At 41.8% G+C, this 19,181-nt stretch overlaps 1 protein-coding gene across 3 annotated transcripts in view; it reads left to right on the forward strand.

The window, feature by feature from the left end:
• Positions 1 to 19,181, forward strand: part of CDK14 (cyclin dependent kinase 14) — a 399,726-nt gene that overhangs the window by 115,062 nt on the left and 265,483 nt on the right. For all 3 annotated transcript variants that reach the window (XM_075827675.1, XM_075827674.1, XM_075827676.1), the window contains one exon: positions 5,470 to 5,549. In XM_075827675.1, coding sequence (XP_075683790.1) covers positions 5,470 to 5,549 — 80 coding nt within the window. The remainder of the gene's footprint in view (positions 1 to 5,469; positions 5,550 to 19,181) is intronic.

Here is a 19,181-nt window from a genome sequence, read left to right on the forward strand (position 1 = left end):
AAAGACAAACATTTGCTTTACAAAGTTCATAAATAATTTTTTTGCATTTTGTTGCTTTTTCTAGGACAAGAAGGATTTTGCATTTCCTCTAAGATTAGAATTCTAATATTGGTTTTAATGTTTTCCAATATATTTTTCGCATCAATTCCTCGCAGTTTTTCAAGATCTCTGCTTTAATAGGGAATAAAATTCTGTGGTACGTTGTAAGACAGAATTCTGCTACCTGTACTGTTTACATCAATCAAGAAAGCGTACCTCGTGGCATTTTTTGCCCGCGGCGGTCAATGGTTGTGGGCGGAAAATGCAGCGAAAATCGGCGTGCAGGCAGAGCAAAGTCTGCCTCAAAATTCCAAACGGAATTTTAAGGCAGATTTTCTGCCTGCAAAAAACTCAGTGTGAACCCGGCCTTAGGCCCCCTGCACACGTAGCAAATTTGTTGCTGATTTTCTGTCTATTTGCAGGTGAAAAAAATCCACAGATTTCCGGCTGAACATTTTTTGCACGGAAATCTGAGCATGCTGTGTATTTTCACATTGGCAGCACGTTCATTCTTTTCTGGATTTTACCCTTTTCAATGTAGAATGGGTGAAATCCGTGGAATAATCCGCACATAAACGCATATAAACTGCGGAAAATCAGCAATGAATTCACTGCATGTGTGGGTACGCTAAGGCTGTGTTCACACAGGGCAGATACGCTGCGTAATAGAACGCAGGGTAGCCGCCCTGTGCGCCGCAGGAAATTCCGGTCCCAGGAGGCCGTGCTGGAGGGAGGAACACAGATTTCTGGGTGAGTAGATTTTTTTTTTATTTTTCTGAATTGCGTTTTTTTTGCAGCGCGATCACTGCGAACTCGCCTCAAAAACGCAACAACTGCTATTTGTTGCGGGATTTACCTCCCCATCGAATTCAATGGGGAAAACCCTCAACAAATAAGCAGCGTATACGTAAATGCAATTGACATGCTGCGGAATAAAATTCTGCATCGCAGGTCAATCTCTGAACGGTTTTTCCGCTTCGTATTTACGTAGCGCGTGGATGAGATTTGTTTCGTCTCATCTACATTGCTGCTGCCGATTTTCCGCAACTAATTCCGATTTTTAAATCTGCATGTCCATTTTTGTTACGGATTTTAACTATTGCTTTAAATGAGGAACTCAAAATCTGCAGTAAACTGTATTATTGCGGATTCGCAGCTAAATCTGCAATTGTGGATTTTAAACCCACTTGAGGGCATGTTCCCACACACAGGACACACTGTGAAATTTCTGCAACAGAAAATCGGCAGTGGAATTTTGAAGAAAAAAAAAAAGCGCACAAATCCACAGCGTTTTTGCTGCACATATTACTGCAGAAACGGTGCATTTTTTCCGCAGCGGTATTTCCGCTGTGGTATTCGTGTTAAACATTGACTATAGCAAAGTATATTTTCACCAGCGGTTTTGTACTGCATAAACGCTATACAAAACTCAACTTGCGGAATTTGTGTTTCCCATTGAAGTCTATGGGCCAAACACTCTGCATCTCCGCACAGAATATGCAACATAAATTGACGTTCTGCGGGATTGAAAGTCGCAGAAAAGTCATGCAGAAAGTGTTCTGCGGTGCATTTTGTTTTTTTCGCAACGCGTGGCTGAGATTTTTCCCTGTGGAAATCCGTCCCATGTGGACAAACCATAAGGGTATGTTCACACGCTTACTAAAAAACATCTTAAAATACGCTCCTGATTTTCAGCTGTTTTTTAAACAAACTTCTGTTTTTCACTGAGTTTTTTACTGCCGTTTTTGGAGCTGTTTTTCTATCAATGAAAAACGGCTCAAGAAGTGACATGCGCTTCTTTTTCGCAGATGTTTTTTAACACATCTGTTTTTCAAAATGGGCGCGTAAAAAACCGGCCCGTCGGAACAGAACGCCTTTTTACCCACTAAAATCAATGGGCAGATGTTTGGAGACGATCTGCTTCTGATTTTTCGGCCGTTTACGGCCCGAAAAACGGCCGAAAATAAGCAGTGTGAACATACCCTAACTGTATCAAGCACTGAACCTTTATGATCATCAAATTACTATGGACCGAATGATTTCCAATGGAAACAATGAAGGTTCCTACTGAATAATAGCAAAAAGATCTTGAATCTTCTGCATCAACCCCTCGTGGTTTTCATCGGAAAACTGTATGACTTGTATAACTTTTTACAATTATTTGCCGAAACCCAAATACCCATATTAACCTACTATCCTGAAGAGTTGATCCAGAGGAAGGCAGCACAACCCCCTACGAGGCAAGTTGTCAATTATCCTCATGGGATGAAAAAATATTCCTTTCCAACTCCAGGAAAAAGCAGAGTATAGGAGCTGCACCGTAGCATGCAATGAGGGTGCTATCCTCAGGGGAAACTTGACATGAGACCCCAAATACGCACAATCGCAATCCAAAGGAAAAGAGGCAGCACTCCAATGTTATAAAAATCCAAAAATGTTTTTATTCACCCAACATATAGGCAACGTTTCACCTTCCCATTGAAGGCATTTTCAAGCTGTGAATGTGTGTGCTTCAAGCATTTAAATAGTGTGCAAAAATAGAAATTGGCAATGTATGATAATCAATCCTGATTAAGTTTAAAGTGCAATGCAGTAATAGAACATACAGATACTGTAATTAATATAACGAACATGTGAAACTATAATGTAATGACAATTGAGCATATATCGCAATAATCATAAAAAAACATACATGTGCAATAAAGTGTCAATCATCATGTTAGGAGTCACAGCTGGCACTCCCCTAAAGTCGCTACGAACACACCTGTTTAAGTTGAAACATTTTAAAGGTAATACAATATTACCGTCATGATGATCTTAACGTTCATTACAATCTACCGCGTACGCTCACATCCTCACTTCCGGGTTACACTGTTGACCAATCAGATGATAGATTGAGCAACTAGTGGAGAAGAGGTCATCTGACACAGAGCGTCACGCGCGCATGCGCACTAGTTAAATTGAAACCTCCATCGCCATCTTTGAAGAGGTAAGTATCTCCCTAAATGGCTCTACTTCATACTGCAATGGAATGGATTTTAAAACGTGTAGCAACCGAAACACAAGCGGATAAGGTAGAATTGGCAACTCTAGTTTATACATTACAGTAGGAGATAAAAGAATGTATAATCATTTACAGAAGAAACGCTCCATTATGGTTCTCAGAACTAGACCCTACGGGTTCGTACGACCAATGGGGGTTCACGTGTAATCATACTACATGGTACCCAATGGGGGAACTAGTTTCACATAAGTTATGGAGGACGGATGTGAGAACATGCATAGGTAGGATTATTTACAGTAACGTGGTCGTCATGACATAGCAAATATTTCCAAATCAGTCGTGTTCATCTCGACCAGTGAGTGCACAGCCAACTTCCGACAATCTGTGAAAGGGAATAAGTAAATATAAATATAGTGAAAATTACCCAATTTGGCTTGATACAATATAAAATAAATATATATCACATAAATATGTAACACATCCTGCCTATAACTAAAGTCTGACAACTCGACATGGACTAGGGGGTTTGAGCAAATGATCCTTAATGAAATATTTAGAGGCTATGTATGATCTCAACCTATAGTAGTTAAATTATAAACTATATTTATTTCCTGAACACATTCAATGGGTAATCCACATTTAAACCATGTGGAGCCAATGTGTTCAGATGGTGAATCCATTTCACTTCCCGTTGTTTTAATAGGAGTTCTCTATTGCCCCCCCGTTTCAATGGCGGGACATGGTCTATGATCATGAACCTGAGACTATCAACCGAATGACCTGCCTCCATAAAATGTCTGGCAACAGGTAACTCACTTTTGCCTGTACGTATACTTGACTTATGGTTGTTAAGTCTAAGGCGGCATTCTGTGGTCGTCTGACCAACATAAATTAGATGACATGGACATACAAGAGCATAAATGACATATTCATATCTACATTGTGAGGGTTTAGCATCAGGAGAGGTTGGTACAGCGGTTTCTTCGTAGCCAGAGACAGGGACACCGTGCATTAAAAGTCATAACAGGGCTTTGCCTGTGTTTTTATTCTTGTCAAAGAAACAGCCTCTTGTACAACAAGGCAAAATACAAAATAAATCCTGCTCGTCTGAGCACTAACTAAACAAGATATTATCTAACTATACCGAGTGCCTTCCTACCAGGCACTGGACACAAAGTAACACAGGTCTTTACTCACATAGAATACAGGCTACTCCAGACTTAGTAGTCTCCGGTCTGAGTCAGGGGTGAGACTCACACACACTGTGTCTGCACCTTTTTATACACAGGCTACAGGTGCAGCTAATTGAGCAGCAGCCTTGTCCTACAAACAGAGATGGACTAGGGATTGGGGAACCCGCCCTGCTCTTCTCCAATCCAACTCCAGGCCCTTTTTCCGGCTTTTCCTTAAGCCGAGATTGGAAAGCTAGAGCTTTCTATTGCATGAATTACTCTTTCCCTGGAGCCTAGGATACATATGACAGGATTCTAGGGGAAATGTACCTTCCCTCAATGACTTTACCTGTCACTGTCTCACAACATGTTAACATAAATCTAATGTCAAATTCCTGTGAGGTAACAGGATGTACAAAATTGTTGCCCTTAATCATAAGGGGACAATTATCACATGATGAGCACGGGTAACTACTAGTCTTCTTAGTTTGTATGCCCAGACCCTCGATTTTAGAGGACCGTATCTCAGACTTCACTATTCTGTCTCTCAAGTTACTTGATCTTTTGTAAGAGAATAAGGGAGGTAAAAAGAATTCTGGTATATTTCCAACTCCAAATATAGCAATAAGAATAAATCCCTGGATCCCTCAGCCTCAACAATCTAATAGCGATACCATATAACATTCCATTTCTCCAGGAGGGCACGAACTCCTTCAAAGAATCAACCATCATCCTGCTCTTACAGTAAAGAATCCCTTTCTATTTTGTTGGAGAAACCTCTTTCCTCTAGATGTAGTATATGCCCTCTTGTTATAGTTACCGTTTTGGGTATAAAAATATTATTAGACAGGTCTCTTTCCGAAATAGACTGGCTGGTAGGGACAAACTGTCTGACAATTCATACTCGCCAAGAGTCCCATTTTTGTGGGACTATCTGATAAAACAGAGTGGCAGAGTTCAAGATGGGAGGTACTGTCAAGTTTTGAGGGCGTTCTTGGGCAGAGCAGGGGCTCACAAATGTCCTGTGATTTGAGATTGAAATTTTGGTAAATATTCCACTGTTAGGAAGTGTGCCCTTACCAACACAATTTAGCAACAGTCCATCAATGCTATCCCCGTTTCGTGCTGCATTATAAATCAGATTTTTCTAAAATGTGTACTTACAATTCATTGCTGTCATTATTTAATAAATGTCACACATTTTACGACTTATGTTTTACATGCTCTGTAATTATTTATCCTGATCTTTTTCAGAGTAAATGGAAAGATGGTGGCGCTGAAGGTGATCAGGCTACAAGAAGAGGAGGGAACCCCATTTACTGCCATCAGGGAAGGTAAGGTCACATGACAATAAATGCCTAATGTAATAAAAAAGGATAATTGTGATATGATATCAAAACTTAGAGCAAAATGGTGACACAATTGTATGCATTTTAATTTTTTGGAAGCCAATTCTTTTCCTCCCGCACATCTATCTATATTTCTCTCCTTGCATATCTTTCTTGATGTATTTTGCAACTATGGTAGTTTTTTTAATCTAGTTGGCTACATTTGGTACAGAAGTGGCTATACATGCTACACAGGTGTTCTAGGTCGTCGGTCAAAAAGAATCAGACGGTATATAAGAAATTATGCTGCTACGGGAAAAACATGCAAGACGGGGAGAGAATTTGCAGGACAAATTTAAAATAGAGGGGAATCTTTTTGTTTACCGGACCCTGATATATTAGCCAGAGCAGAGATCACCCAGCATGCTTTGCACATTACATGGATGGGCCATTTGATTTAAATAAAAACTGTGTAATGATTAATTTCCCCTGTGGTGGCACTGCAGGGGAATTGAACACTTGCTGCCATGTTACTCCGCGGATTAGGTGATCACTGGCGATCCAAGCAGTGGGACACCTTGGGATCAGCTTCTTTATAGAGGATCTTTCTCATAAAAAGGAATTGTAACAAGCAGACAATTTTATTTACAAGATAGTTATCAATCATATTATCCAAGACTCCAAAATAATCATGCGTGCAATTAGTGGTTATTTAAAATCTCCTACCATTCCCCCACCCCCACCTCCACTGTCCACCATGAATATTTCCACTTTGTGTGACCAAATGCGCTGGTCATCAATGTCAAATGTGATCTTTATTTGCTGCAACATTGACCTTTTCCATTTTTTGATAATAGTAATAATAATAGTGATCATTTACATCATTGATTTAAAATTGAAGTTGGGGGCCCTTCAATTTTAAATTAATGATGTCATCAATGATCACTCGTCGCTAATATTGATTTTTAAACCCGATTTTTAAAATACAGTATGTAGGTATATTTCAATTCAGAAATGATCCAATACATCCATGAAAGGGAATGTCTCATTTATGTAATTTTCATTTTATTAATTCGATTTTAGTATGTAGAAGAGAAATAATGTATTTGTCCTTTTTTAAATTCTGCCCGGGTGTGGCCATATTGGAAACGCACACTTTCTTCCTGTGTTATCTGCATAGACTGTGCAGCAGGTCGTGTGCTTTATGGCACAATGAACGTAAGTTAATGGATAGAAAAGTGTTCGTAAAATATTACAATTTCCCAGAGGACGGGATGTGACATGGGAGCTGCATACAGAACCTTATCACCGTGTATAGTGTTGCTATTTGGGCTGGCGTCCGCACCCAGCAAAACCTGGCAAGTGCAGGGGCCCTCTACCCTTGGGGGGGCCCCACTCGACCAGCAGGTGCTTTCGAGGAGCGGAATCCCCCCCAGAGTGATGCCGACGCTCTGGCCGCAGATTCCGCTCCTAGAAGGAGGCACTGACGTCCCTGCCCGTATCTGGACAGGGACATCAGGGGCTCCTCTTGGACAGTGAAGTCAGGGGCTCCTCCAGCATCGGCAACACTCTGGGGATTCCAGTCCTAGAGGAAGCCCCAATGGTGCTATCTAAAAGGAGGGGGTATATCTGAAGAGCGGTTGTAGGGCACTATCTACAGGGGGCCGTGTGTGTGGCACTATCTACAGGGGAATGAGTGTGCGGCACTATCTCCATGGGGGTGTGGTGTGGCACTATTTACAGAGGGCACTGTAGGTGTTTCTACAGGGGGTGGCACGATCTACAGGGGTGTGTGTGGCACTATTTACAGAGGGCACTGTGGCACTATCTACAGAGGGCACTGTACATAAAAGGGCATAAACAGGGAATAACTTCTTCAAGGGCCCACATAAACCTGGAGCTGGCCCTAGTTGCTATCCTGCCTTTTATAGGCCTCCAGTTGTACAATAGAGCTGTCCTTAAGTCCCCTGCCCTCTAATGATAATAAGATGACTCTGCTAAACTTGTCCCAGTCTACACAGAAAGCCTGTTGTGTGTGCTTTTATGGGTAGACCTAAACAAAGAATACAATTATTTCTACACAATATAAAACACTATTTGTAGCCTATAGTTCTATATATTTATCTGCAAGGTAAAAACATTCAGTATATAGAACCAGGCCTTTGTTATACTCGGCTCATTGCTGCCTTCCATGTAAAACACGAACCTTTGTCTACCCAATATAACTTTATTCTACAACAGCAAAGCTGCAGGATATCTTCTTTCTCTTGTTATTTGTTACCTAGTATCTGTTGTGTGTGTGTGTGTGTGTGTGTGCGTGTGCAAACCTCCGCCTCGAGAAGAAAGTCTGATCACCGCCTGTCTTTTGTTCTGCGTTTCATTATTTTAATAAAAAAAACATGAATCCCCTTGCTAGAAGGCTTTATGGTTTAAATCAAGTAGCCTGCAGAGTCAACCTGGGCACTCTTTGATAGACGGCAATTACAGGTTGAACGGCACAAAATTTGAGAAGAAAGCAGAAACGCGCCTCTGTAGCTGCAGAAATTCTGTCAGAACCCGATTTTTGTCGGAGATTTACTTATTCAGGTCTCTATGATAAAATCTGCACTCCCTGGGGTGTTTCATAGAAAAGAAAATAAGAGGACCCACTAAAGAAAAAAATTATTATGTATTTATAGACACACGTTTCAAAGACAACGTCTAGACGAAATAAGCGAGTGAGTGACGCATTATTTTTCATGTTTCGGAGGTCAGGGATTTCTGTGATAATTCAAAAAATGATGAGCTGTTTTGACATTGATTTTGAGGGCTTTGTGTAGTGCCCGGAGTTATTTACTGCAGCGTTTTGTTATCAAATGGATTGAAAGAGAATTCCGTCTACTTATTTACCGTTCGGTGGGATATGAGGAGGGGATCAGGGTAGACCATTAAAGGGCTGAATATTTAGACACATATTGGTCTTTATCAGACTAAGATCCTGTGTTTGCCTGTACCCCTGTGATCATCTAAAGGGGGGTTTCCAAGTGTGTAAAATGCCCCAAATTTCCACTCCTTTCCCGAATTTATATTCACTTTGCATCTCTCTATATGTACTACAGCCCCAATTTTTACGTAGGTACATATCACCACAGCCCCTATGTTTTGTACACTAGTAAGGGTACGAGGGTTGGATCGCCGCTGAACTTTTTTATTTTAATTTTTTCAATTACATATATACTTTGTTTGATGGCCTATAAAATAAATTCAAATTATAGCACCATACCCATATAGTTTATGCTACCAAGCACTTTACACTTTTGAGCACCTTCATGCGACTTTGTATCAAAGTATAATGTTTAATAAAAGATGCATAAAATGAATGTTTGTTGCTAAAAGTCTGACCCTGATGCACAGCACCTCCTTTAAAATGAAAGTTAAAGATTTGCAGAGTTTACATATGCCGCTTATACAGTACCTGTGTCTACGTACACATATCTGCCCAAAATTATCAGATCTCTCTGCAAACAAAATCTCAGTAAACATCAGAGTTAAAGAGGCTCTGTCACCAGATTTTGCAACCCCTATCTGCTATTGCAGCAGATAGGCGCTGCAATGTAGATTACAGTAACGTTTTTATTTTTAAAAAACGAGCATTTTTGGCCAAGTTATGACCATTTTTGTACTTATGCAAATGAGGTTTGCAAAAGTCCAAGTGGGTGTGTTTAAAAGTACAAGTCCAAGTGGGCGTGTATTATGTGCGTACATCGGGGCGTGTTTAATACTTTCACTAGCTGGGCGCTCTGATGAGAAGTATCATCCACTTCTCTTCACAACGCCCAGCTTCTGGCAGTGCAGATCTGTGACGTCACTCACAGGTCCTGCATCGTGACGGCCACATCGGCACCAGAGGTTTCAGTTGATTCTGCAGCAGCATCAGCGTTTGCAGGTAAGTCGATGTAGCTACATTGACTTACCTGCTAACGTCGAGGCTGCTGCAGAATCAACTGAAGCCTCTGGTGCCGATGTGGCCGTCACGATGCAGGACCTGTGAGTGACGTCACAGATCTGCACTGTCACAAGCTGGGCGTTCTGAAGAGAAGAGGATGTTACTTCTCATCAGAGCGCCCAGCTAGTGAAAGTATTAAAAACGCCCCGATGTACGCACATAATACACGCCCACTTGGACTTGTACTTTTAAACACACCCACTTGGACTTTTGCAAACCTCATTTGCATAAGTACAAAAATGGTCATAACTTGGCCAAAAATGCTCGTTTTTTAAAAATAAAAACGTTACTGTAATCTACATTGCAGCGCCTATCTGCTGCAATAGCAGATAGGGGTTGCAAAATCTGGTGACAGAGCCTCTTTAAGGTGTCGACAAGTGTCCTGATTAGGAGCAGGGGGTAATTAGATGTGTAACATCTTCTTTCCCCTATGTTAGAAAAAAAAGAAAGGCCCCCCCTAAGGGCTTATTCACACGTACGGCCGTTTTTCTTGTCAGAGTTTCACCTGTGCGGGTCCCGTTTTCACGGATCCCCATAGACTTGTCTATGGAGGGATCCGTGAAAACAGAAGAAAATAGGACATGTTCTATTTTTCAATGGACCCTTCACAACGCCCTTGTGAACGGCCCCATTGAAATACATGCGTCCCTGTGACAGACGTTGTTTTAACAGCCATCATACGGACGTATTCAACGTTCGTGTGAATAAGCCCTAAATGTGACCTTTCCTTTATTACCCATCTGGGCTTACTGGAAGGCTGTATACATGGATAGACATTAATTTGAATGGCCGCATGTAATACTTTATTTCACCAATAGTGGCCACTGCAGATTAAATATGTAGCTGATGGCAGTTTCATGACGATCACTCTGAAAAGATGATTTTGTGTTCTTAAAGCAAATCCTTTAAAAGTTAGTAGCTTGAATCCACTTTTAGATTTCCTATGTTTGTGGAAAGGACATGATGAAATGTATTAGGAGTCAAGAATTTCTGGATAGTTTCTTTCTGGTTATGCATTATAGCCGTGCAGAATATTGTGTATTTGTTATGTTTACCAGCGTTTTTGTGTCGTGCAACAACCAACAAGATATTTTGTCCACGCATTACACTGAATGTCCGTCTGAAGTTGGATGTAATATTACTAGATGACAAATAGAGCTCCGCTCCTGAATGCAGGGACATTGTAATGTTCCAGAATGGAATACCGAGTGCTTAATAACCTCCCACAAAGAATGCAGGAATGGATTGTAAAAATATTTATCCTGCTGCTTACGTCATTTGGGCTTTCAACGGCTGTAAGACTGAATCCATGAACATAAGGGTCTGCTTAGTGTTGGTTATGGAGGAACAGATGAGATTAGAAAAAAAGGTCTAATTTATTCCTTGAAACAGCGCCACCCTTCTTCATGGGCTGTGTCTGGTATTGCAGCTCAGCCCCATTCAGCACTGAGCTGCAATACCAGACATAGCCCATACCCAAGAGAGGCGCTGCTTATCAGGGGAAAAAAGGAGACTTTTTAGCAACATGCCATTTTTCATTCCAAAATTAAAAAGTCCCCTGCATAGCCATAGTTATGATAACATTTTAGCTGCCGTCACTAGGGGAGCTTTGGAGTTTATGGTTTTCTTATTGTCTTTTAGATAGAAGTCGTAAATCTTATATAAATTAAATTTGTCTATGCTAAAGATTTGGCATTTTGTATTGGGAAAACTCTTACAAAAAAACGAATCGGTGTAGAATTTTGGACCTATTTAGATTTTTAAAAAATGGTGTTCAAGGGTGGACATTCACTTTACAATATAGTTAAATAAAAGGGAAATTCTTCTACTTGACAAGTATTCGTCAGGATCTCCCATCTCCTAAAATGATGCGGCTACACCAAATGCAACGTAGAGCAGATGAGCCCCATGTAACGTCCACAGCTGCGGACTGTCGCTCTAGCTTACCCCTCGACTGCCATGGACGAGTGAGTGTCGGGCGGCATCTCCCTCCTGAGAGACGCTGGCACTGACTTCTGCATCTCTGCACAGGTTCCCGTAAGGTGCTCGCGCCCGACCTTGAAGGGCCAGTACACACAGACGTGTAAAATCTGTAATTAGCTCATGATCACCCTGGACTATAAAAAAGGCTCTGCCCTTTCACTCATTGCCTGAGCGTTGTTGTGTTTACCCATGTTAGTCTTAGCAAATAGTCCCTTAGTGCCACTTGTCACGCCAGCTGTTATATACCACGTCTGGTGTCCTCTGCCTGCAAGTTCATCTGTGCCTCAGCCTCCGCTACTGTCTGGGCTATCAAAGGTACTCTTTAGTGGGTCCACATACCCATGGATCGTGACACCCTAACTCATGTAATTTTCTTCTTTCTGTTTAGGCGCCCCCTGCCCTTTACAGGAAGTATTACACATCGATATACTGAACGTGTTTTCTTCCAGCACAAAAAACATTTAATCTGTATGTTTCCAAGTGCAAAGAGCTGTGGGGGATGTGAAAATTCTCACTGATTGTGCAAAGACAGTGCCAAAAATCACTGCATATATTTATCTCAGAGCCAATTTCCAGGCGTTAATGTAGTTCAATGTATCTGTCCTTGAATTTGTAGAGATGAAACGACTGCTTTGCCTTAAAGGGGTTTTCCAATACTTTTTTTTATTTCTTAAATCAATGCAATGTTCCTCTATTAAGATATTAGTGCACTCTGTCTAGCTTTTTCTTGATAATAAATGGTTTTAGTAACATTACTCCCTATTGTTTACCTGGAGAGGTTTGTTTTGCTCAGTAAGTTCATTCCTCTTCTCTTCCTGTGTTTCTCCTCCCTGCATGCACTGCTCTAGTCCCAGCATGCAATGTGCATGCAGCAGTGCACTTGCTCCGCCTACTACACCCAGCTCTACTAACTTCTGCAATCCCAGTCTTCATTTTGGTGCTCTCATTCTATTACTGCTAGCACAAGCTGAAATCACTGGATATCTGCGTTTTTAAACAACACTGACCCTATATGATGATACGTAAAGTTTGGTCTTTATAATTATAAGTTTTCTAAATGTATATTAACTGTTTATACAGTCTTAGTTTTAAATACTGTATTTTATATATATATATAAAATAAAAAAAATTGAATTCTAACATGTGAATTGGGATAAAAGGAGCAATACCTGTGGATCGCCGCTGCATCCTGTGTCGGAGATTCACAGTGAGCAAGAAAAAACTAAAGGGAAGCAGCGCTCCTAACTAGCCATCGATGAAAAATAATTCCCCTTCATGTAACTCTGCTACCTGTCAACTGAAAAGTCATCCACCACAGGGAAAAATGTTAGTCCATCATGTCTGATTCCCAGGTGTTTCTTTGCGGTACTCCTCTGTGTGGAAACATTTTTCACTCTGGCAGCTGATTTTTCCATTGACAGGTAGCAGAGTTACACAACAGGAAAACAAATTCCCCATCATGTAACTCTGCTACCTGTGAACTGAAAAGTCATCGGCTGTTTGAAGGGGGTGCACCGCTCGTATAAGCGCTGCTTCCCCTTACTTCATCACACTGTGAATCGCTAACTAGTTCGTATAGAAGCGAAGTATTGCCTAATTATTTTTTTTGGGCTTCCAGTTCAGTTCTGAAGTGGCTTTGAGGGGCCTATATATTAGACACCCCTATGAAACACGACATTTTAGAAACTAGACCCCTCAAAGTATTCACAACAGCATTTAGAAAGTTTATGCACAAAATGTTTTACCAGAGAAACGCAACTCAATACTTATTGTCCAGATTCTGCAGTAGAAATATCCCACATGTGGCCCTCGGGCGGTAATGGACTGAAGCACCGGCCTCAGAAGCAAAGGAGCACCTAGTGGATTTTGAGGCCGCCTTTTTATTAGGCACCATGTCCGGTTTGAATAGGTCTTGTGGTACCAAAATAGTGGAAACCCCCAAAAGGTGATCCCATTTTGGAAACTAGACCACTTGAGGAATACATTGTAGTTTTCTTGGGGTGCATGCAGCTTTTTGATCAGTTTTTATTCTATTTTTAAGTGGCGCGGTGACTAATAAACAGCAATTCTATTGTTTTTTAATTCTATTTTTGTTACAGCGTTCACCGTGCGCTATAAATGACATATTCACTTTATTCTATGGGGCGATACGATTAGGGCTCATTTACACGAGCGTATTATACGTTTTTGCAACGCGCGTCGCAGGGACCTATGTTACTCTATGGGGCCGTGCAGACAGGTACGTGATTTTCACGCAGCGTATGTCCGCTGCGTGAAACGCACGACGTCCTATATTTGTGCGCTGTTCGCGCATCACGCACCCATTGAAGTCAATGGGTGTGTGAAAACCACGCATGTCGCACGGAAGCAATTCCGTGGGACGCGCGTGATTCACGCAACAGCACTGTAAAGGATGAATGAAAACAGAAAAGCACCACGTTCTTTTCTGTTTACAAACATCCAAACGGAGTGTCATAATGATGGCGGCTGCGCGAAAAGCACGCAGCCGCGCATCATAAAGGGCTGACACACGGAGCTGTTAAGTGCTTTTTGCGCACGCAAAACGCCGCGCTTTTTGCTTGCACAAAACGCACACGCTCGTGTAAACTCGGCCTTACGGTGACACCAGATGTTTATAGTTTTTTTATGTCTTATGGCGTTTGCACAATAAAATACGTTTTGTAAAAAATCATTCACTTTTTGTTACCTTATTCTAAGAGCCAGAACTTTATAATTTTTCCATCAATAAAGCCGTGCGAGGACTTATTTTTTGCGTAACGAACTGTAGTTTCCATCAGTACCATTTTTCGGTAAATGCAACTTTTTGATCTATTTTTAATACATTTTTTGGGAGGTGAAGTGACCAAACAATTGTGATTGTGGTACGGTTTATTATTATTTTCTTTTACGGCGTTCACCGCGCGGGATAAATAACGAAATAATTTTGTAGTTCAGGCCGTTACGGACGCGGCGATACCAATTATGTATCGTTTATTTATATATTTTTATTAATAAAAAAGGACTGATAAGGGAAAAAAAGGGGGATTTTTTAAACTTTTAATTTCTTATTTTTACACATCTTTTTTAACTTTTTTTTTTACTTTATTACTTTGTCCCACTAGGGGACTTGAGGGCAGGAGGCCCTGATCGCTATTCTAATACACTGCACTACATCCGTAGTGCAGTGTATTAGAACTGTCAGCTATTCACTGACAGCAAGCATAGTGGGTCCTGACTTTGTCAGGACCCACTAGGCTTCCGTCGATGGCATAGCCGGACGCCTTTGTTTGGTGTCCGGTTGCCATAGTAACCATCGCCGGCCGCTATCGTGTAGCAGGCCGGCGATGGTAACTTAACCCCTAAAAACCCGCGATCTCTATAGAACGCGGCTTTTAAGGGGTTAGACAGCGGGGACACAGCGATCGGTCCCCGCTGTAGGAGCTGCGGCAGCTGCTGTACGAGACAGCAGCTGTCACAGCTCCTGCACCTGTCGGGAAGACGGCCGAAACGGCCGTTATTCCTGCAACTTCGTATACACACCGCTACACACCTTCAACCTTGCGCATGCGCAGTGTAATATACACGGCCGCTGAAGACGCAGCCACATAATTTCACAGAGCATGCGCGGTGGAGTGTGTTCACCACGCATGCTCTAATTCAATAAAGAAGCACGTGGTACGGTTACGTCATTTTTGACGTAACCGTACAGTGTGTAAGCCGGAAACCGGAAGCAAGGCAGAAGACCAAATGGACGGGTCTGCACAGGAAGTGCAGATTTTGCACTGCTAAGGGGACGGCGACGGAGGAGGATATACGACGCTACAGCCATCTGATGAAACGTAAGTACATTGGAAAGTTATATCTTTTTCATTGTTTTATTTAAATAAATGTAATTTTTTAGTTCCGGAATACCCCTTTAAAGGTTTTGTTATTTAATGATTGTTTCTCTGGTTTTATATAATTTTAAGTCATGATTAAACGGAGCCATATACAGCAATAGCCAGTGGAACAAGGAATAACGATGTATAGATTTAAAAGGGATGTGCACTTTGGAGAATCCCTTTTTTTTTGTCCCCGAAGATACGCTGATCACAAGGCGTTTGCTGCTAGCAGCCCCAACAATCAATTTACATTTTTTGGGGAACCTGACGGCAAGTTTTCATCTTCCCTGCAGCGCCTCTACAGGGAACTTGAAGCATTACACAATTCTCATTAAAAACAATGGGCTGTCCATGTAATGCATGGATGTTCTGGGTCCTCCAGAGCAAGAGACGCTCTTGGTAGCTGCTCTCTCTAAGCAGGAAGATTTTACCCTAATCCAATCATTATTACAATCATAATGAGTGGGACTCGGGTTGTTAAAGGAGCATATTTTACAAGTTATCTACAATGATGGGAGGGATTTTTTCCATGTGAATTTATTTATTTTTTTACTGTTGCAGGCGTTCATGTTCTTTGCTGCAAATGTATTTTCTCATCTAATTCGTAATATCCAGAAAAATGTATGTACTTGTTCCAACCGCATTCGTAAGTGAGTGGAAGTAGTTATTTTCGCAGAACAGACATAGTAATTATCAATAAGATTGTCTATTAAAGTGGGTTTCTTATGGAAACCGGCTCCTTTAGAGTTAAAATTCAGCAGGTGCTATATATACAGCTTGGCTGTGTCCATAACTTCATTCTTGCTAAGGTTTCGTGGATGTGGTCACATGACCTATTTCAGCCAATCAGCAGAATTTATTTGTATATAGCCTGCGCTCGGTAACGACTTAGAGGTATGTGGACCCACTAGTCCGTAACGTAGCAGCTGCTGATCAACAGAGTCTGTGAGAGTCAGTAATGCAAAAGTACCTGGAAGGTCAGAAGTGGGTAAATGTCAGACAGTCATCAAGAAGAGGCCGGTGCGGGATGCTGACGTGAGGTTAGGACTCCAGACTGGAGTAGTGCAGTCGTCTCAGACACTGGACTTGGCTAGAACACCGGACTGGAGTAGTGCTGTAGTCTCAGACATTGAACTTGCCTAGGACACCAAACTGGACTAGTGCAGTCGTCTCGGACACTTGGTATGGCACAGGCACCGGACACAGATGGTAAACTCGACTCGGACACTCGACTTGGCACTGGAACTAAACACAATTACAGGATACAGATAAGGAACCATTTGCAGGACAAACATGGGTAGACAGAACATTGCTCCTGCAAGGAATGAATGGGCAGATTTCTTTTTATGTTTCATGGTATGCTGGGATAGGTTATGGGAGATTTTCATTGTGCTGGCCGGCCCTTTAAGAGAAGGGGCAAGCGTGAGTGCGCACGCATCCTACAGGTGGAAGGCAGTGTGCGCCGGTATCTCGTATAGAGGAGATGCCGGCAGGAGCTCAATGGTCTGCGGCCACCGGTGAGTATAGGATGCCGGCAGTCTGCGGCTGCGGCCATTACACGCTCCGACAGTTCCTCTCAACTGGAGTACATGGAGGCTGTACAGCAGGTGTAGTAGTACTCGCTGGTTTGTGTTATTAATGTACTATTATACTGTATATGGCACTTGACTATTAGGGTGGGAGCTTGTACAGACTTGGCATCAGACTTTGTGTATATTCACACACGGCAGATTTGTTCCAAACATTTCTGTGGCTGTTCATGCTGCAGTAATAACCCCATTCAGATGTATGGAACAGATTTTCAGTCACATACATTTCTGCAACAAATCTGCCCTGTGTGAGCATACCCTATAAAGTGTAAGACGCTATAAAGTGATACTTGCTTGTCATGTCTAGCACAGGCTTCAACTGCGGCCTACTAAAGAACATGATATCTCTGAAATTACGGCATGCAGAGAAAGTAAAACTCTGGGTAAAGCCCTATGAGACTGTCCAAAAGCAAAATTGTCTAAATTTTCCTCCAAATTTATCTTAAGTGGGCTTTGATAGCGCGTGTGTGTGTGAGCGCGTGCGTGCGTTCGGAGCCACTGGGGCCCTCATTGATTCCTAAACTGAAGGAGCTGTGGCCTTTGGCATTTTCTTTGCACAGTGCCACTCCTGACCAGGTGCTGTGCAAAGAAATGCAACTCCAGTAGATTGATAAAATTTTAAGCTGCAACATCTTCTCCCTCCTTCGTGGATGGGCCGTTATCATCGTAATATTCCTTGCAGGACTCACGAGAGAGAATTCTTCTCTTCGCTTTTCTGTTCAAGAATCAAAAGGGCAAAGCAGATCCTTGGGGTTTGTGAATCAAGGGCATTCCGCCCTAAAAAAAATAAAACCTCAGCAGAAAAAAAAAAGTCCTCGAGTCCTCCTCCATTGTGAATGATTCTACTTAAAGATGTCCAGTTTAAAAAAAAATAATTCATATACTCTATTAGGCCTGGTTCACACAGCATGTATTTGATGCGTTTTTGACGTGTTTTACATACCGAAAAACCCTTTAAAAATGCATGCTTTAAGCTTCCCATTGACATCAATGGGAAAACACATTGTAGTGCATATGATTCGTTTTTTTTACGCGCGTGTGTTTAAAAAAACTTGGCAGGTCAATTCTCGGCACGTAAAACGTGGCGAAAACGAGCCTAATTCCCATAGTCAATGGGAGTCCTAATTACACAGCAAAAAAAGCGCAGAAACGCATGTATTTTAAAAAGCGTTTTTGACACTTTTTTTTTTGTGCTATGTGAACAGGGCCTTAGGGAGTTCTGAGGTAATATATGGGGGTCCTCTGTTCAGGATCCTCATCTCTCGGCCAAAGTAGAGAGCCGTTACAAGGACCGTATCCCGCTTTGGGGGACCTGTCCTGTTCTGCATTACCGGGAGAAAGGTGGCAGGGCTTCCGACCACATTACACAGACAATCCATTGATTTGAATAGGCACCATGTAATGGGTAAATGGGAAGTCCAACAACCCATCTGCCCCCCCCCCCATGATCACTACTTTTATCTCGCGTATCTCCAGTTCTAAGATCCTCCATAAACATTTTCATACTTCGATGCGAATAATAGAATAACATAAGGAGTTTTCTTATAAGCTGCACTTTATGCGTAATGAACATTTTATTATCCAGTCTAATTGGTTATCGTGGGAAAATAAAATCGCAGCCCAGTGCAGCCTCCGATGAGGTCCGTGCAGGCGGCAGACAACGTGCTGGCGTGTGAAGTGCATTGTTGCTCCGTGATACATTTCATACACTTGTAGGAGGACCGGAACAATGGCCGCCTCCCTGACCGGGAGAAAAGCCGTCATTTAAAGGAAGCCGAGAAGTTTGGCCACTAAATGTAATTGAGATAAACGATCATTAGCTACAACAAAGCAGAAAAGTGAAAAAAATATATGTATTTTTTTCAATTTGGGAAGTGTCCGCAATCAACGGATCGTTTTTTATAAAAGTGTGAAGGTCGGTGTGGCGTCCGACTGTATTTTGTCAGGTTTTTTTACTTCCGTATATCATCGGGGGTTTTTTTTTTTCTTGTTTGCAAAAAATAAAAAAAATGAAAGGAGGGCCACATATCTTTTCAGCGTCTGCTTATGATGGGTGCTGTCCATTCATTTTTTGCATCTCCATGGTAGTGCATGCTCCGAATTTTTTATTTATTATTATTTTTTTCAATCTATTTTTTATTTTTTTTCACACGGCCCACCGAAAATTGGACGTGTGAATAGCCCCATTGGCTATCATGGG

The sequence above is a fragment of the Rhinoderma darwinii genome, chromosome 5 (genome assembly GCF_050947455.1).
Source record: "Rhinoderma darwinii isolate aRhiDar2 chromosome 5, aRhiDar2.hap1, whole genome shotgun sequence".
Taxonomy (NCBI): Eukaryota; Metazoa; Chordata; class Amphibia; order Anura; family Rhinodermatidae; genus Rhinoderma; species Rhinoderma darwinii.